The sequence below is a fragment of the Canis lupus genome, chromosome 11, assembly GCF_003254725.2.
Source record: "Canis lupus dingo isolate Sandy chromosome 11, ASM325472v2, whole genome shotgun sequence".
Taxonomy (NCBI): domain Eukaryota; kingdom Metazoa; phylum Chordata; class Mammalia; order Carnivora; family Canidae; genus Canis; species Canis lupus.
The window spans coordinates 19,221,032-19,242,451 of record NC_064253.1 but is presented as its reverse complement, the minus strand read 5'-3'; the positions used below and the strand labels follow the sequence as shown (position 1 = coordinate 19,242,451).

Here is a 21,420-nt window from a genome sequence, read left to right as displayed (position 1 = left end):
TGTGATATAAGATCTGTATCTAGATTCTTTTTTTTTTTTTTTTAAGATTTTATGTATTTATTCATGAGAGACACACAGAGAGGCAAAGACACAGGCAGAGAGAGAAGCAGGTTCTATGCAGGGAGCCCGATGTGGGACTCAATCCCGGTACTCCAGATCATGCTCTGGGCCAAAGGGAGGCGCTCAACCGCTGAGTCACGCAGGTGTCCTAGATTCATTTTTTGACATGTAGTTGTCCAGCACTACTTGTTGAAGAGAACTGTCTTTGCTGCATTGTGTTATTTTTGCTTCTTTGTCAAAATCAGTTGAACATATTCATGGGACTCTAATTCTGGGCTCTGTGTTCTGTTTTATTGATACCTATGTTTATTTTTTTAGTCAGCATCACAGTGTCCTGTTTCCTGAACCTGTGTGGTACATTTTAAAGTCAGTTAGTGTCAGTCTTCTTACTTAGTTCTTGTCCTTTGATGTGTTAGCTATTCTAGATCTTTTTGCCTGTCCATATAAACTTTAGAATTGGTGTTTAAATATCTGTGTATTGGGAAGCCTGATCAATCAAAATCTCCTATAAAACCCAAAATGTTACTGGAGACTAAGAGTAAATTTTCATAGTTCTAAAAGGATGAATCTATTAGGAACCTAAAACAGTTTTAACTATGATAGAACCCTAAAATACTAGAAGTAAAAACTGACAGAATTGGAAAGATGAATAGAAATTGAACTCTTATGGCTGGAGATTTCAAAACTGTCTATAATTGGTAGAACCACTAGATTGAAAAATTAGTAAAGATAAATAGCTTAAGAAGTACTACTACCACTTTGATCTTATACATTTTTTTTTCTGGCTTATAGATGATTCTCCAGGATAGAGCATATTCTAGGCTGTGAAACAAGTTTCAGTAAATTTAAAAAGGTTGAAATTACTCAGGGTTTATTCTCTGAATTATATTGGAATTAAATTATAAATCAGTTCCAGGAATAAATGTGAGAATTTAAACAACACTTTTGTAAATGACCGTAGGTCAAGGAAGAGTTGACAGCAGAAATTAGAAAATGTTTTGAAATGAATGAAAATGAATATGTAACAAATACGGAGGTTCCCCTAAAAGGGGAATTTAGAGGGAAATTTACAACGCTAAGTATTTATAGCACCTTCATGAGAAAAGAAGAATGGTCTCAATTCAGTCACCTTGAGTTTTCATATTAATAAGAATAGCACAGTAAATTTGAAATAGAAGTGAAGTTTGAGTGGAAATCAATGAAAGAAAAACCAGAAAAACAATAGAAAATAATCGGAGAAATGAAAAATTTGTTCTTGGAAAAGGTCAGCAACACTAATAATGTTTGGGATAGACTGACCATTTAAAAAAGAGAAAACATGGACACTGGGTGCCTCAGAGGTTGAGTGTCTGCCTTTGGCTCGGCATGATCCTTTAGTCCGGGGATCAAGTCCCACATCAGGCTCCTTGCAAGGAGCCTGATTCTTTCCCTCTGCCTATGTCTCTGCCTCTTTCTGTGTCTCTCAGAAATAAATAAATAAATAAATAAATAAATAAATAAATAAATAAATAAATAAATAAATATATATATATTAAAAAAAGAGAAAACACATATTACCAAAATCAGTTATGAAAGAAGAGATATTAATACAAAAATTAAAAGCATTTGAAAATTTTATGAGCCACTTTATAACAAATTGGGCAGATCTTACAAAAACATACATTACCATAAGTAGACTGAAAAACTTTGAATGTATTTATAAAAAGTAAAGAAATTAAATTGATAATGATATTTATTACCACAAAGAAAAGCTAGGCCCAGATGGCATTACTATTAAGTGTTTTCAAGTATTTAAGAAAGCATTGCTACTTATCCTGAGCAAACTCTTTGGGAAAATGGAGAAAGGAGGAGCACTTACAACCTATTCTGAATCCAATATTAACCGAACACTAATACAGACAAAAACATCACAAGAAAAGCAAATCACACGTTTTTATCTCTCATGAACATACATGCAGCAGTTGTTAACAAGATTACAGCAAACTCAATCCAGGTATATATTAATAAAGTATTAGAAACTGAATAAGTTGGGGTTATCTTGAGAATGCAAGAAGGTTTAAACATTTGTAAATCAACTAATACAGTATAGTGTATAAGTAAAATAATGGACAAAAACCATATTGCAGTAAAAAAAGAAAACAAAACATTTGAAAAAATCCAAAACCTGTTCATGATAAAACTTTTGAACATACTAGACATAGAGAAGGAAATCTGGTAATTCTGATCTAGGGTATGTACCTAAATGGCCTAGAGATTTCCTGTAGGTGGTAAAATGGAATACTGTGTGGGGAGGGGGGGTCATCCTAGTTTTTTTATTTTCTCTCTTAGTGATCACAGCCCTGTCCTTCCTGTTTTCCAGTGTCTTGTAACTGTGCTGTTTATGTATTTTGATTTTCTTGCTTTTTTAGCTAAGAGAATAAATCTAGTATCTGTTACTCTATCTTCAGTGAAAGAAATTTAAACAAATTTACTTTAATTTTTTATGCATTAGATGCTGTCAAGAGTTTTGGGGGAAAATAGTTGTACTGCTTAAGAAAAAAGAAAAGTGATTTTTTTTTCATCTTCAGAAGTAATTTATTATATGTAGACATTAAAATTTTGTTAAAAGACTAACATACTGCCTTCTGCACTAAGGAGGCACCTTAGGATCTTGTTATGAACTAATATTTGTATGTAACATTATACTTTGTGAAGAATTGACATTTTTAAAATACGAAACCTTCTCATAAAAGTAGATAATAGGTCACTTACTTTATTCATTCACTTTTTCCAGTCTATAAAATTGCATAGTGTTTTTTAAATGACTTGTATTTCCTTATGTTTACTTTTTGGTACTTTATATTTTGCTTGATTAGTGAAGTTTCTTCAATTTGATTAGTTTATAGTAATATTTTAGATATTGGCCATGGTACTTCATTTTCATTGATGTAATATTTTAGATTGCTTTTATAATTTTCTTTTAAGTGTGGTTTGCAAATAAAGTATGTTAAAATTTTGTCTAATATATAATTAGCGAGTATTCTACCCCAATCCCTTTTAAAACATTTTGTTTCTCTTTTAAAATGAAGACCTTATGTTTTTCCTTTAAGTTCTTTTTATCTTTTGTTGATTACCGCTTCCAAAATATAATAGTTTATTTTCATAAAATATTCTATAGTTGTAGCTTCATTTTTTATTAGATGTTTTTACACTAGTTCAACATTATATACCAAATTCAAAATTTGAGACTAGGCAATATCTTTTATAATTTTAGAGACTAAAAGCATGTATTTTTAAAAGATTTTTCGCAAAGAATTGTGTTGATCATTTCTGTTAGGGCAAATAAGAGGAAAGGTATTTTGGGTTGTTTTTAAGAAAATCTTAATTAACATAAATGATAGAATTATAATTTCTTGGTTTAACATTTAGGGTTTGGGGAGGGGGTTCTTTTTTATTTTTCCTATATTGATATATTTTATCTATAATCTTTGCTAAAGAAATTGTTCTTTTGTTTTTATAGTTTTGGTAAGCAGTTTGGAGGAAAAAGAGGATGTGATTGTCTTGTATTAGAGCCTTCAGAAATGATTGTGGTAAGAATTTTAAAGAATGCTGCATTGTTTTTTTGAAATGCTTCAATTTCAACTTTAAATGTAGTAAGATTTTAAACACTTAAGGAGGTTCCATTACTGTGACTTAACATATTGGGTAGCATCAGACCTATATATCAAATTTGATATGGTTTTATCTACTTTAAATTTTTTCTGATTCTTGAGAGGATTTGAAAAATTATACAATTATATTTACCATGTTCCAAATTTGATAGTTTCTTTTACTACTTCTAACTAGAAATTTTAAATGAAGGCCTTATAAAGGAACCCTGACCTTTCAAGTGTTTTCTCTTTTCCTGCTTAATTTAGTTAATAATCTTTGAATATCCATATTCTGTGCTCTGGACATGAGGGAGAAAGCTAGAGAAAAAGAGACAACACAGTTATATCCAAGTAAGAAATGGTTTAGATCTTAATATTATTACTTTAAGAGTATAATTAAGGAATAATTCTTATTCCTAAGAAATCCAGGTAGTTGATAAAACATTAGAAAATCTCACTTTGTTTTTTAGCATTAAAAGAACCAAGAACACAACTTTGATTTACCTTGTTCTGAGATGACCTTACTAGAAAAGAATTATATTGAATGGACTCATTGTACTGCTAGCATTTCCTGTAGATGATCATGTCATATGATTTGATTTTAAATTTTTAAGAAGTGAAGTTGCGTTCTTAACGAAGCATTTTAATGTCAGAGTTCAAACTTCACATCTTCCTAGTTTCTTGTTACCTCTTCCCCAAACTGGATCATCTACATTATCATGCACTCAGTGTCCTAAATTTCATAAACAAATGAATTTTTAGCTCCTAAAAGGCAAAAATTATATCTTACCCGCTTTGTGTCTTCCATTGTATTGCAGAGTGCTGCCTGCACTAGTGAGTATTCAGTGAATGTTAATTAAATTGAAGATTATTCAAGGCTTGGACTGTGCATTATGTTTATTTTTTTCAAGTGTTGGTATAAGTAGCATATATAAGGCCTCAGAACTCTTTATCTTTTAAATAAATATATTGAGAGACACGTCAAGAAAACTGCCTCAGGCAGTACCGATTTTCTCATTTATTTGTCAGTTCACATAATTTGTATTTCTTCTGCTTTATCAGGAAAGAATAGTGCTTTTTACCTCAGTGTTCTCATATACTTTTTTTTTGTTTGCTTAGTTTTATCGCATTAAAATACACAACATAAAATTTACTATCAACCATTTTAAGTATTCACTGTTAAGTATTCAGTGTTATTAAATTACAGAGAGATTAATCACTTATAAATTATTAAGTTAATTTTCCCTGTAAGTTAAAGGGAGGGCTGTTTTTCTGCCCAGACCAGTCTCTAAGAAGATCTGCTTGTTCAGTGGGGTATAGAATTTAAAGCCAAGATAAGGCTGCCAGTGTTTTTCATTGCTCCCGGTGCCTTTTTGCTTAAAGAGTCTGTCTGTGAACAGAGCTAGAAAAAACACTGTGAGTGTATATGTACCCATACACATATATATACATGTGTCTGTATTTATTTCTTTGTATCTGTGTTTAAAACCCAGAGTTTATTCTGGTCTTTATTCTTTGCTTGTTACCTTCTTTCTGTAAGGGTAAGAAACTTGATTTCCATATTCAGTATTTAGTTGAACAGAGTAGTTTAAGAATTCCTTGCCTTTAACGTTGTAGAAAGTGCTGCTAGCTAGAGGATTAGCATGCACAAATACACATATTTTAAATACATATAATTTGTTGAGATGTTACAAATGTATGATCCTTATAACTTAACTATATCAAAGTATAAAATGTTTCAAGGACCCATTCTAAAATTAAGAAAACACTCAGAGAAGCATTAGGGACCTGGCAAAAGGACAGAAGAACCAGATTAAAGGGACTCCTGTTGCCCAAATCTGGGACAATTTGAGAATCCACATAAAAATTCATAGTAGGGATCCCTGGGTGGCGCAGCGGTTTGGCGCCTCCCTTTGGCCCAGGGCGCGATCCTGGAGACCCGGGATCGAATCCCACGTCGGGCTCCCGGTGCATGGAGCCTGCTTCTCCCTCTGCCTATGTCTCTGCCTCTCTCTCTCTCTCTCTCTCTCTATCTGTGACTATCAAAATAAAATAAAATAAAATAATAAAATGTAATTACTGGTATCCCTATATATAATATAAGAATTTATAAATTCTCCTGATACGAGTGAGTGAATAAGGGAGAAGGGGACGTTCTTCCCTATACCTGAAATACTAACAAATAGAGAAAAAATGATTTTATAAAATCATTAATGAGTGCTGAAACTTGAGGGCTAGTGTTTGAGAAAACAGTACTTACAGTCTCAATATATCTCCCCACAAATCATTATGAAGAGAAAAATTAGCAAATTTCTATTGGGAAAAACATGGAGGATACCACTATAATAAAATCATTGCTATCACCATCAGTATGGGCACAAACTGATAAACTACTATTCCTAATAGGATGAAATGAGGACAAAAATACCACTTTTGTGATAATTTCCTGTGTGAAATGCATACCTGAATCTAGTCATTAGAAAATACCAGACAAAATAAAATGAAAACATTCTACTAATTGACCATTACGCAGAATATTCCAGTGTCAGAAAATATAGAGAAAGACTAAGGAACTATTTCAGATTAAAGGCAGAAAGACATAAACACAATACTTGATCTTACATTAAATCCTGGAGGTGGAAGGGCTTATGGCTATGAATGATGCTTTTGGCACAATTGATGAAATTTGAATATATACTTGTAGAGTAGATAGTACTGAATTTCCTGGTTTTTTGTTTTGTTTTGTTTTTTAAGATTTTTATTTATTTATTCATGAGAGACACACAGAGAGAGGCAGAGACTTAGGCAGAGGGAGAAGCAGGCTACCCGCAGGAAGCCTGATCCCAGGACCCCAGGGTCATGACCCGAGCCAAAGGCAGACTCTCAACCACTGAGTCACCCAGATGCCCTGGAATTTCCTGATTTTAAGAACTATACTAGGATTATGTGAAACCAAGTCTTCGTTCTTAGGAAATTCATGTTGATATATTTTGAGGTCAATTTATATGTAGATGTTTAAGAAAAAATTTGCGTGTGTACATATAAAATCTTAGAAAATCACCAAAGAATCACATAAAAAAAAATTTTTTTTTTAAGTGATGTTTATGCCCAATATGGGGCTTGAACTCATGACTTTGAACATCAAGTATTTGCTGATTGGTTGGTAATTTTTAATTCCAAACCACATTTCATTGATGAGCAGCATAGTAAAAAAAGCTTTTATAAGTTATGAGAAAATAATACAAAATAGTTTTAAGATTTTTATTTTTGAGATTTATGAAAGATTTTATCAAAATATTGTATGAATTTTTTCTTTTAAGTTTTTCACCATGACATCTTTTTTAAGTAGATCCCATGTCTAACATTGGACTCATAACCCTGAGATTAAGAGTCACACGTTCTACTGACTGAGCCAGCCAGGCACCCTGATACTACATGTTTTGACTTCTTAAAATGTATTAAATATTTTGTACAAGTATAAATCTTTGGTACGTCAGTATTTTTTAGCTGAAATTATTTAAAATTCATGAAAGAATTTAGTCTGAGTGCATGAATGTTAGAAATACATGTTTCTTGTTTTCATAAGTTGTTTTAAATGGTTTCTGTGTACAAATTTTAATAACTCCACTAATGATTGGGAATTTGTGTTACTGAGCATCTTTCTGATCACCTGATAGTCATCTTAATCTGACATGCTATACGGAAATTTCCTTATTTTAACTTGTGCATATTTTCATACGCCTTCAGGGGGATTTGTTTTTCTTAATAGTCATATGTCATGCTCATTTTTCTAATTGGATTCTTTTTTTAGTAAGGTTTATTTATGTTAGAGAACACCGTGGGGGAGGGGAGAGAGAGAGAAAGAGAAAGTGAGGGAGAACCCTAAGCAGACTACCTGCTGAGTGTTGAGCCCACCTCAGGTCTCTATCTCAGTGTCTTACAATCATGACCTGAAGTGAAATCGAGTCTGATGCTCAACTGACTGAGTTACCCAAGTGACCCAGATTATTATTTTTTTATTCTTTCTTATTCTTAAGAGCTTTTTGTTAATAAATGAGCTTATACAAGGCTGTAAATATATCATTTATTCTTTAAAATAAATTTTGCATTAGGGTTTTTTTGTTTGTTTTTATCTGTAGAGTTTTCCTCTTAAAAGTTTCTGGTTAACGTCATGCTTATTATTAGAAAAACCTTCCCCATGACAATATTACTGAACTTTTATCCTGTATTGCTTTATAGAATTTTTTTTAATTTTTTTAATTTATTTATGATAGTCACAGAGAGAGAGAGAGAGAGAGAGAGGCAGAGACACAGGCAGAGGGAGAAGCAGGCTCCATGCACCGGGAGCCCGATGTGGGATTCGATCCCGGGTCTCCAGGATCGCGCCCTGGGCCAAAGGCAGGCGCCATACCACTGCGCCACCCAGGGATCCCTAGAATTTTTTTTTTAAAGGTTTATTTGTTTTAGAGAAAGAGAGCACCACTGGGGGAAAGCACAGAGGGAGAGGGAGAATCTCAAGTAGAATCCCCGCTGAATGTGGAGCTAGACAAAGGGCTTGATCTCTAGACCCTGAGATCATGTACCTGAGTTTTAATCACCAAACACTTAACTGACTGAGCTATCCGGGTGCCCTGCTTTATAGAATTTGTTTTTGTTCCTTATTTTAACTTTTAGGTCTCATTCCTCTGGGTAGCCGAAGACAACAGTAATCACTTAACTATCTGTCTTCCAACATTTCCTCCAGAGGCAGTGCAGAGCTACAAGAAGAGTAAGAAAAATCTATATATAAACCATATTCATGCATAGATTGAAGGCAGAGAAGGCCAGATTTAGAAAATAATTGTAAGGAGAGAAAACCCACCAATTCTCAGCATATTATCTTTCACACACTGTCTTTTCCCAACTCTCACCAAGGCTTTGTGGTGAGCAAAGGCCAACCAAGCAGATTTGCAGAAAACACACAAGATAGAAGCTACCAAGTGGACCTAAGCTTAATCTGCACTGCCACTGCACCCTGACTTTAAAATTGTGGGTGTGTATGTATGATAGAACAGAACATGTTTTACAGGGTAGTCATTTAAAATGTAATGATTTACAAAAGTCATCTTCTAAATGTTTATCTTCAGGGTTAAGATAAAAGGTAAAAAGAAGGCAAACCCCCTTAGTAGTTAAGTGTTGAAGAAGAAAAACATGTCAGAAGTTTTAGGTTCCTGCAAGACAAGGTGAGCATAAAATCAGAGTCTCATAATGCTTTTTCCCCTCACCAAGACAAAAAAGAAAAAATATCCTAAAATACCTGGACCTCAGAGTATTTGGTAATTTCCTATTAAACTAGAAGTCTTTTAAAAAAAAAATAAAATCCCAGTACCACAAAAAGATAAGACAGGAAGATTAATAAAAGTATATATAGTTACCAAAAAAGAAGAGATTCATTACATACCAACTGAAGGAAATTCATCCATACTCCAGAAAAAAAAAAAACAACAAATAACAAACACACAGATGAAACTGACCTTACTATAGAGACAAACATTTTTAATCATTTGAGGACATTTTTTTTTTTAATATTCATGATAGAGACAGAGAGAGAGGCAGAGACACAGGTAAAGGGAGAAGCAGGCTCCATGCAGGGAGCCTGACGTGGGACTCGATCCCGGGACACCAGGGTCACACCCTGGGCCGAAGGCAGGCACTTAAACCACTGAGCCACCCAGGCTGCTCGATGACATTTTTTTTAATGTAAAATTAGAAAGTCAAAAACCAAGAAAAGAAATTATTAAGAAAAATGGAATAAAAGAGTATATACTCGGTAAAGAAATGGAAGACATAGAAAATAATTATTTTAGAAATAAATAAATTGCAGGATGCCCCAGGGAGAACACACTCAAACTTTAATAAGGTGCATTGAACAAATCAAAACTACAGTAAGATATCACCTGTCAAAATGGCTAAAATCAAAGGTAATAAATTAAGGGGGGGGGTTAATGAAGATGTGGAGTAAAAGGAATTCTCATACACTGTTGGTGGGAATGTGGATTAGTACAACCAATGTGAAGAACAGTGTGGAGGTTCCTCAAAAAATTTAGAAACAAAATATCTTAGGATCCAATAACTCTCCTACTTGGTATTTACCCAAAGAAAACAAAAACACTAATTTGAGAAGATACATGACTGCCTATGTTTATTGCAGTACTATTTACAATAATCAAGAGTTGGAAGCAACCTAAGTGTTCATTGGTAGACAATAGACAAATGGATAAGGAATATAAGGTATATATGCAATGGAATATTAAAAAGGATGAGATCTTGCCATTTGTGATAATGTGGATGGATCTTGAGGGTATTATGTTAATAATGTTTGGTGACGGATGATAGCTACATTTGAGCATAGCAAAATGTATAAACTTGTCAAATGATTGTGTTGTATACTTGAAACTAATAAAACCTTGTGTGTCAACTAAAAACTAAGAATCAAATAAAGGTAGGGAAAAAACTGAGTAAAAGAAAATGACAAAAAGAAGAAAGAAAAAATGTGTCAGAGATACTATGTACTTGAAAGTTGCTGAGAGAAATGGTAAAGGTGTGATGTGATAGAGGTACTAGCTGAGGCAGTGGTCATAATCATTTTGTAATTTAGAAATTTATCAAACCAGCCCATTAAATATCTTGAACTTGCACAGTCTTATGGTGAATTATATCTCAAAGCTGGAATAAAACAAATGTTAGAGAAAATACTGGAAATTGAAGATAGGCAGTGAATGGATAACATTCCTAATTTTAAGAACCTCAGGAGAGAATAATCCATAGAAAGCAACTATGTTTAAAGTAGTATTTAACAAAAATTGTTTATAAATTGAAAAAGATTCAAATCTACACATCTGAAGGCTCTCCTGGGGACTGGGTAAATTGGTCCAGAATGATCATTTCCAAGACATTTCCTTATAAAACTATTTGATTTCAAAGATTAAAAAAATCCTTAATGTCTGCAGGCAAAAATACGACATAATTTCCAAAGGCAAATGAATTGCATTGGTTCAGACATTTACAAATCCACTGCAAGGGAGCACCTGGGTGGCTCAGTCAGTTAAGCATCTGACTTGTGATTTCAGCTCGGTTTATGATCCAATGTAGATGTAGAGCTTCATGCTTAAAGGGAAGTCTGCTAGGGATTCTCTCCCTCTACTCACCCTCCTCCCCCACTTGGACTTGCTCTTTCTCTAAAAGACTCTTTTTTAAAAAAAAATACTAAAAATCCATTGGGACAACCAAAATAAGGCACAAGTAGAACAGCCTTTAAAAAATAAAAAGAGGGCAGCCCCGGTGGCGCGCCTGTTTGGTGCGCCTGCAGCCCAGGGTGTGACCCTGGAGACCCAGGATCAGGTCCCACATCGGGCTCCCTGCATGGTGCCTGCTTCTCCCTCTGCCTGTGTCTCTGCCTCTCTCTCTAGCTGTGTCTCTATGAATAAATAAATAAAATCTTTAAAAAAAATAAAAAAGAAAAAGTATGAACTAAGGATTTTGTGTCAGCCACATTTGTCTTTTCAAGGTTATGGAAAAACAGTTTTCAACATAAAAGAACTTAAGGAATTAGGTACCCATGAGTTGTTTTTAAGGAATCACTAGAGGATATTTTACCCAACTGAGAAATAACCAGGGAAACCTCACCGAAAGGAACAGTGATGAATGTTTAAAATACATAAATGTGTTGGTAAGACTCAAAGGTAGAGATGTGAGAGAAAGACTACTATATTACCTATTGTGACAGAATCTAATAAAACGGGAAAACAAAATGAAATAGGAAAAAAAATAAGCTTATTGATGTTTGTTGCATAAAGAATAGGTGAGAGTGTTAAAATAATAAATTACTGTTAAACTAGATTATTATAAGGTTTGGGGTTTGATTACTATATAATCTAATAGTTTACTTATTTCATGGATGTTGACAGAAGACATAAGACTTGTGAGTCAGAAGCAACTTCTTTACTCATGCTGTAGCAAGCAGCATATCATTAGCATATTTCTGTAGATTCTCCTGCTTCCCAGGTCCCATGGAGGCAGTTCTGGGTGGCCCACAGTGATGGCACCCACATAGTAGGTTTGCATTGCAACTAAGAACCCCTGAGCTTGGGGGAATGTACTGCTTTTATAGTGCATGCATGCTCTTTTCTCAGCAGGAAACATTACCTCATCCTTCAGGATTGCTCATTACAAGCACAACTCTGAGAAATGACCCAGTTAATGAGTGGTTAGGACTGTGCATTCTTTGTTAACTTAGTAAAATGTGTAGAAGCACAACAGGCCCAGGGAAGACTGTGCTTCCCCACAGATAGTAAGAAAGGAGTAAAAAAAAAACACATGGACTATAACAAGTATTGGCAAGGGTACAGAGAAACAAAAGCCCTCGTACATGGCTGGTAGAAAAATAGAGATACAGCATCTCTGGAAAAGAATTTGACAGTTCATGAAATAGTTGAAAATGAAATACTGTATGACGATCAGTTCCATTCCCACATGTATGGATACCCTAGAGAATTGAAAACGTGTCCACATTAAGTCTTGTACATTGACGTTTATAACATTCATAATAACTGAAAAGTGAAAACATGCCACATGTTATGTCCTTTAACGTGATAAACGTTAAACAAAATGTTTTATGTTCACATGATGGCATATTATGCTGCAATGAAAAGGAATTGAATATTGATACATCCTGTAATATAGATAGATGAATCTTGAAAACATTGTTCTAAGAAATCCAACACAAACCACGTATTGTGTGATTGCATGTACATGAAATAACCAGAATGTGGAAATTTTGAGAGATGAAAAGCTGAGGCCAGTGGGCATAGAGTTTCTCTTTGGAATGATAAAAATGTTCTGGAATTAGGTAATAGTGATGGCTGCACAACTTGTGACTATATTAAAAACTGATGAATTATATACTTAAAAGAGGAGGATTAATGGTATGTGAATTATATCTCAGGAAAAAATGTATGAGAAAAGAATATAGAGACAAACCTTTAAAAAAGGTTTAAGTACAAAAGTAACCAGTAGAACAAAAATACAGGTCTTCCTGAGTAGCCAAAAATTTTTTTTTATTGAAGCAAAGAATATACATTTCCTAGAGAAATGCAGTAAAGTACACATAATTATAAAAGATTTAAAAATTGTGACCTGGGGGCACCGTGGTGGCTCAGTGGTTGAGTGTCTCCCTTTGGCTCAGGGCATGTTTCCGGGGTCCTGGGATTGAGTCCCACATCAGGCTCTCCCTGCAGGGAGCCAGCTTCATCCTCTGCCTATGTCTCTGCCTCTCTCTCTGTGTTTCTCATGAATAAATAAATAAAATCTTAAAAATTGTGACCTATAATATTAGTCATACCAGTAAATGTGAATGGCTTCATGTTCCCTTTTATAAGCAAAAGATTTTTAGTTTGGCTCACTTAAGAAGACCCAGCTATGTAGTTTTTTTTTTAATACTTTTTAAAAATATTTATTAATTTAGGGGTACCTGGGTGGCTCAGTGAGTGTCCGCCTTAGCTTCAAGGTGTGATCTTGGGGTCCTAGGATAGGGTCTCACATCGCACTCCCCACAGGGAGCCTGCTTCTCCCTCTGCCTGTGTCTCTGCCTCTCTCTCTGTCTCTCTCATGAATAAATGAAATCTTTAAAAAAAATGTATTTATCTTAGAGTGTGCACAAAAGCAGAGGCAGGGTCAGAGAGAGAAAGAAAATCTCCAGTAGACTGTATGCTGAGCTCAGAGCCTGAAGGTGGAGCTTGAACTCAGGATACATGAGATGATGACCTGATCTGAAATCAGGAGTCAGACATTTAACTGACTGAGCCACCTGGGTGCCCCTTTTTGTTTTTTAAGAGAGACACTCCTATGATTGTTGTATCAAATGATTCAGGAAGGCTAAAAATAAAGCAGTAGATAATGGCATACTAGACCAATGAAAATTAGAATTCAAAGTAGAATTCAAGCCAAAGTAGAATGAACTGTGACTTAAAAGGACAATTTTTAGAACACATGAATATCTTTGCAGCAAATTACACAGAAACCTTCTATATAAAACAGACACTCCAGAGGATTGATTGAGACCTAGAAATACACTACTAGAGAATTTAATCCTCTGTTATTAGCACAGAGTAGATGGAGTTGAGAAAAAAATGAAATAGAAGACCTAAACAATATAAACTGTAAGGTGAATCTTACGGAGATAAGTCAAATTCTACAACATCAACATATATTGTTTAACTGTATCAGGTGCCTGTGCCACATTCACAGAAATTGAGCCTATATTTACAAAATTCAGTAATTTTCATAAATTATAGTAATACCTTCTGATAACATGCAATGAAATTCTAAATTACTATTAACAGAAAATTAATTGGCTCTTTGACCTGAGAAAATGTTGAGCCTACCATATAACTTTTCATCAAAGGATAAATTCATACTGAAATTACAGAGTTTTGCAAAATAATGATAGTGAAAATATACTGCATAGCAGAATATGTGGAAAAAGTGTTCAGAAACCAGAGGGAAAACAGCCAAAAGGAGCAAATTCACATAGGAGATGCAAATACTTGAGTTAACATATGCATATTTTAAAACAGCTGATTAGTAAGTATTTCAAGGATTTAGTGGAGAATTTTAGAAGATTGGAAACTATAAAATGAAATAATGAAATCATGGTTTCCAAATTCTACAACTAGAAATACCTACAAATGAAAATGATGCTCAGTAGGTGGATTTTTACAGACAGTAAAACTTGACTGAAGAGTGAGTTAGGGAACTGAATGACAAGCTGGAAGAAAAACAGATGAAGAAAATATTTAAAAGTGCATAGTAGAGTGTAGGAAACAAATAATAGGAAAGATCTAATGTAAGTAATTAGAATCCTAGAAGGAAACGAAAGAAGTGTTGGAAGAGCTGATGGTTGAGAATTTTCCAAAACTGTCAAAAGAAATCAACTCACAGATTTGAGAACTCTACAATCTCAAAGCAGGACAAATACAAAGAAACTTACATGTAAGCACATTACAGTGAAACTACTGAAAATCAAAAAGAAGTTATAAAATCAGTCAGAGGAAAAAACACATTACTTTTAAACCACCACAACTTGTAAAATACCCACTCTCAACAAAAACTGAAGCTTCATTTGTTAAGTAAACAATTTTCACACAAAAGTGAAGAAATTTTTCAGCAATCATTAGGCAGTCAGTTTACCAAGTGGGAGTTTCTCAGGGAAAAGGGAATCACAGATGGAAGCATAGACATGTGGATAGAAATAAAGACAAAGTAAAGCATTTAGGTATATGTATATTTTTAAAAAAAGATTTTATTTTTTCATGAGAGACAGAGAGAGAGGCAGAGCAGGGTCCCTGCAGGGAGCCTGATGTGAGACTCAATCCCGGGACTCCAGGATCACACCCTGCCTAAGGCAGGTGCCAAACCTCTTAGCCCCCCAGGGATCCCCTAGGTATATGTATATTGACTAGAAAACAATGATAAGAGTATCTTTTGTATTTTAAAATACATGCCAAATGTAAACACATGACATAAGAAAAGGAGGTATGAAGTGAAAAATTTCTAGGATTTTTGCATTTTCTAAAACTGGTAAATACAATAGATTTAATAAGCATATATATCATCTCTAAGTATACAGCTTTGTAATTAGAGGGGAAATGGAATAATGAAGGCACAGAGGAGAGAGAAAACAACATGGGAGGAAAGAACGTGAGATGATAGATTTCCTTGCAAGTATATCAGAAATTACAAGAAATATAAATATTCCAATAAAGAGCACATACCGGATTAAATTCTTTTAACACAATTACATGCCATATCAAAAACTGTAATCATAAGGTTTGAGAAGAAATCTCACTTCTTGATCAAGAGAAGATTTAAAAGTACAGAAGAAGTTGTGTGTTCTAAGCAATAACCAAAATAGAGCTGGCGTGTCTCCAATTTTCAAAGTATAATTTAAGGCAAGAAGCATTATTTAATGTAAATACGGTGTTTCATCATGGTAAACATGTATCAAGCTTAACCAATCTGGAATTTTATGAGCCTTATTATATGACTAAAAAATAAGTTGTCATTAGTAAAATGAAAACTTGACAAATCCACAACGATAGCAAGAGATTTAAACATTCCTCTAAATGTGACAAAGCAAATATCAGGAATCAGTAAGGATTTTGAAGATTTGAACCTCTGCTCAGTGTTATATAGAGAATTCTGCACCCATCAACAACTGAATGCATGTACTTTACAAATGCACATGGAATGTTTTTAAATGTGACTGTACTCTGGACACTTGAGTGGCTCAGTGGGTTGAGCTCCAGCCCTTGGTTTTGGCTCAGGTCATGATCTCAGTCATGGAATCAAGTTCTGCATCCTAGGCTCTCTGCTCAGGAGGTACTGTGCTTGAGATCTCTCCCTCTTCCAGCCCCCCATCCCTGTCCCCCCCTAGAGCATGCACTCTCTCTAAAATCTTATAAATAAATGTGACTGTACTCTGGAATATAAATCTCAAGAAAGAATTTAGTTTTTTTCTTTTTTTAGAGATTTTATTTATTCATGAGAGACACAGAGAGAAAGGCAGAGACAGGGCAGAGAGAGAAGCAGGCTCCATGTAGGGAGCCCGATGTGGGACTTGATCCCGGGACTCCAGGATCATGCACTGGGCCAAAGGCAGGCGCTAAACTGCTGAGCCACCCAGGGATCCCAAATTTAATTTTTGGTTTGTGTTTTGGCCATCGTGGAATTAACTTCGAAACCAATTACATAAATAACTACAACAAAATATAACTTGACGTTCAGGAGTAAATCACTTGTCAGTCACTCTAAAAATGAGAAAATATCTTGAGCTGAATAAAGATGATATATCAAAATGTATGAAATTTTTCTTGAGCCCTTGGTGAACAATTTAAACCTTACTGCTTTAAGAGAAAGACTGACATTCAGTGAAGAATTACATCAAGAAATTAGAGGTCAGCAAACTATATACCTACAGAAATTAGAAGCCAAGAAACAATAAAGATAAATATAAAAGTCAGTGGCATGTAAAGCAGACTTAAAGAGGAAGCGGGGTTGCCTGGATGCTCAGTCAGTTAAGTGTCTGCCTATGGCTCATGTGCTGATCCCAGGGTCCTGGGATGGAGTCATGAGTCAGGCTCCTTGCTAATCTCCCTCTCCCTGTCCCCCTCGCCCTGCTCCTGTGCCCTGAATCAATTGATCAATCACCATCCCTTAAAATATATATATATATAATACTCTACTAAACAGATGAAATGATTTGCATGTAGGAAATTAAAAAATACTTTCATATAAACTTTTAGAATTAATAGTCCTTTTAGCAAAGTCACTGGATACTTATGTACAGAAATTAATTGTATTTATATTTAGGAACAACAGATAATTTAAAAATTAGTGAATATACGATTTGTGAACATCAGAAGGTCCGTATATGTCAGAATAAATCTAACAAAAATTATAGGAAGCGTCAACACAGAAAACCATAAATGATTTTGAAATCTTTAGATCTAAATTGAGAGAATATCTTTAAGATAAGAATATTTCCAAATTCCTATAAAAATGAGTGCAGTCCTCATCAGAATCCTAGCAGATTTTTTAATGGAAATCAAGAAATTGACCTGTGAGATATATATATCATATATATATGTATCGTATAAGAATATGTTTATAATAACCATATAAAAGACTTCATTATAAACAAATTTGCAGACTTTAAATACTCCCCAAAAGCAGAAAATTAAATTTGAACAAAAACCAAAATAACCAGGTTCTTAAACAAGGAGTTACCATCATAAACTTACTAATTTTCCTTCAGTTACTTTGTACATTTGATGAAATCCCAATGGAAAATGCTTGAGATATGATGGTGGTTTTGTGCAAAATAGGCATGGAAAGTTTTTTAAAAGCCAAGAACTAGAAGAAACATAAGAAAGGAGACCTATTTAGTGGAGCTATGTAAATGTTTCTTATATACTTAAAATAATTCAAAAAGGAGGGAAAAGTATAATCTCTAATCAAAAACAAAAACAAGTAAGTTTAATATATGTAAAATTGTTGATATAATTCCACCAGGATTTATCATTTCTGATGAGTTTAGAAGACAGTATTTTGGTAATGTTGGGCTTTCCTTACTCATTCCCAAAGGCCAGGAGAAAGTTTTCAATGTTGGTTATAGGCATAATGCAGATAACTTTAATAAGTTTATGAAAGTTTTCTTCTTTTCCTAGTTTGCAAAAAGTTTCAAAAATCATCATGAGTTTTGAGTTACTATCAAATGCTTTTTCTATATCTATACGGTATACGTAATATTTTTGTCTGCATTTCTAATGGGATAAGTCTTAAGGGCAGAAAGCTTGTAGTCTTTTTAGTAGTAATGACATTAAAGTTTTTGTTAATTTTTTTGTGTGTATGTATACACATTATTAGATATAAACACATATTCCATATATGTGAGGGTATGTAATTTTAATCATTGTAATATATACATAAATCATTAGGAAGGAAGATTATGTAGTACCAGGATGTTGGTGGTAATGTTGATAATGTTAAAAGCTGTTATGTATGTATCGATAACATGTATGTGTATATTTACTTCTACTTCACTAATTTTGTTGTGCTGTTTTATGCAATCACTGTGTGCTCAGGTATTATCATGTATTTACCATTTATTTACTTTTAATTTCTTCCATCTGAGACCTTACTTATGGGAGCACTTGTGTTACATCTAAGATACAAGGTTTAAAATTTTCTTTAATATTTATTGATAAACATCTCAGCTGAGTGTATTTTTTTCTTTTTTATGGCTGAAACAATATTTTATATTTCCTTTTTTAAGATTTTATTTATTTATTCATGACAGACACAGAGGGAGGCAGAGACATAGGCAGAGGGAGAAGCAGGCCGCCTGCAGAGAACCCGATCTGGGACTCAATCCTGGGCCCCAAGATCACACCCTGAGCCAAGGGCAGCTCAACCACTGAGCACCCTGGTGCCCCTATTTTGTATCATTTTTTAGGATTGTTTTGCCATGAATGCAATTTGAGGAGGAGAGTCATTTTTCTTAGCACAGTCAGTATAGTCCATTGTTTTCTGACATTTATTCTTTTTAAAGAAGTCTGTTAGATTAAGAACGGACAGCCCTTCCATCATAGCTGATCTGCGTTTTCCTTGTGGGAGCATTAAAAGTCTTCTTTTTGGGATCCCTGGGTGGCGCAGCGGTTTGGCGCCTGCCTTTGGCCCAGGGCACGATCCTGGAGACTCGGGATCGAATCCCACGTCGGGCACCCGGTGCATGGAGCCTGCTTCTCCCTCTGCCTGTGTCTCTGCCTCTCTCTCTGCCTCTCTCTCTCTCTCTCTCTGTGTGACTATCATAAATAAATAAAAATTAAAAAATAAATAAATAAATAAATAAATAAATAAAAGTCTTCTTTTTATCTTTACAATGTGAATTTGTAGTTGTATTTTTAGATTTGTTGGACTGCTTTGGGCTTTTGTTTTAATCAAAAAGTCTGATTTTCTCTTTGGATGTTACCTCCTTTTTCTGTCATCTTGTTCTTGATCTTTAAGTATATGTTAAATCTTTTCAGTATATATCTTATATGCTTATTTTTCATCTCATCTTGACTTTCTGCTGCATACTGTATAATTTTTTTAGGTTTATCTTGCCAGTTCTTTTTAGTTACATCTCTCTATGCTCTTTAATTCCTTTTTTCTTTACTTTTTTTGCTCTCTTTTGTTTTCTTTTTCCTCTATTTCAGTATGGGTAATTTCTTCTGATCTGTGTTTAAGTTCATTAATTTCTTAATTCACTGGCATCAAGTTTACTGATGAGTTTATCAAAGGCATTTTTCATCTTTGATACCATGATTTTTGTTTCTAAGATTCTTTTTACTCCCTCATATTTTCCTTATGTCTGCTGAAATTTTTCATCTGTTCATATTGTCCACCTTTTCTACCTTTCTGCCACCTTTACTGTATTGATCATAGTTGTTTTAAATTCTCATAGTTACAGCGTGTGGATCATGTGTGAGTTTGGTGGATTGTGCTATTGGTTGCTTTGTGTTTTGGCAATGGATTGGCTTTTTGTTTGTTTTTGCTGTTTGTTTTTTAACTCTTTCTATTTTTATGTGAGTCATTATTTTGGATTTAATGTTATGTAATGTGTGTATGGGGCAGTAGAGAATGAGGATAGATCATGTATAGGCCTGGAGCTGAACACACCTCTTCTTCTGCTAGAGTTGAGCTAGGTTTGCATTATTGTGTTATGGTTACCTTTAGCTCACCAGTGCTTCAAATTCTAGTTTTACTTTGTCCTTAGGATTGGGATTGGTTTGTTGGAAGGTCTTTCTGAATGATCTTGTTTCACCCCCCATTTTTAGGTCTTGCTTGTGCTCTTATATTTTGTACAGGGTCTCTCCCTATGTTCTTGTCCCTCTGGCAAATGTAGACTGCTTTTGCTTATTACACAGTGCTTGGTAGCCAGCCTGGCATTGGGGAGGAAGGGCACTGGGATTTATTGTGGGTTTTTTTGGCATGATCGATCCTTACCTACTGAGTTGCTATTTATAATCTCTGGCTTATTTTCAAGTTTCTCTTTGAAAGTTTTTTATTATAATTTTATAATATTTTCTTTTCTTTTTTTTTTTTAAAGATTTTATTTATTTATTCATGAGAGACAGAGAGAGAGAGAGAGAGAGAGGCAGAGACACAGGCAGAGGGAGAAGCAGGCTCCATGCAGAGAACCGGACGTGGGACTCGATCTGGGGTCTCCAGGATCACGCCCTAGGCTGAAGGCGGCGTTAAACCGCTGAGCCACCCAGGCTGCCCATAGTTTCCTTTTTTCTTTTTTTTTTTAATAATAAATTTATTTTTTATTGGTGTTCAATTTACCAACATACAGAATAAATACCCAGTGCTCATCCCGTCAATTGCCCCCCTCAGTGCCCGTCACCCATTCACCCCCACCCCCCGCCCTCCTCCCCTTCCACCACCCCTAGTTCGTTTCCCAGAGTTAGGAGTCTTTACGTTCTGTCTCCCTTTCTGATATTTCCCACACATTTCTTCTCCCTTCCCTTATATTCCCTTTCACTATTATTTATATCCCCCAAATGAATGAGAACATACAATGTTTGTCCTTCTCCGATACATTGGAGTATTTGCAAGTGTGAGTCTGTTGTTCTTCTGTCCCTGTTGCTCATCACGTCTATCATTTGTTCACATGTTTGGTTTTTGTTACAGTTAGGGGTTTTTTCCTTGGTTCTTTTTTGGGGAAAGGTATGTTTTTACAGGAAGTCCTAGGTCTTGTACATTAGGTGTGGGAATTCTTTGAGTTTGGTTTAAATTTATATTCTTGCAGAGAGGTTTTTAGATTTGTTTTTGCCCGTTGTATATATACATTATCAGTCCTGAATGTCTTAAATTTACCTAAGTAAATTTACTTAAATTTGCATAAGGTAGTATTACTAATTCAAACTACTGACCTGCATGAGGGATAGCTTATGTTTTAAGTTCTTAGGGAAAATGTTTTTTTTTCTGTTTCATTGTTTGCTTTTTACCTTCCTCTTCTCTCAGTGCCAAGCAAGTTTTCCTTCCTATCTCCTGCAGGGTAGGCTTATATTCTCGCAATAAGGATTCAACTAGTTGGGTTAAGCTTTATGAATAAGTCTACTATTGGATTCCCCGTCTTTGATGGATT

The 21,420-nt window shown here is 34.5% G+C and overlaps 1 protein-coding gene across 8 annotated transcripts in view; it reads left to right on the top strand.

Moving 5' to 3' along the window:
- RAPGEF6 (Rap guanine nucleotide exchange factor 6) overlaps positions 1–21,420 on the top strand; it is a 190,780-nt gene that overhangs the window by 48,375 nt on the left and 120,985 nt on the right. For all 8 annotated transcript variants that reach the window (XM_025432804.3, XM_035696864.2, XM_025432808.3 and 5 more), the window contains exon 5: positions 3,560–3,629. In XM_025432804.3, coding sequence (XP_025288589.1) covers positions 3,560–3,629 — 70 coding nt within the window. The remainder of the gene's footprint in view (positions 1–3,559; positions 3,630–21,420) is intronic.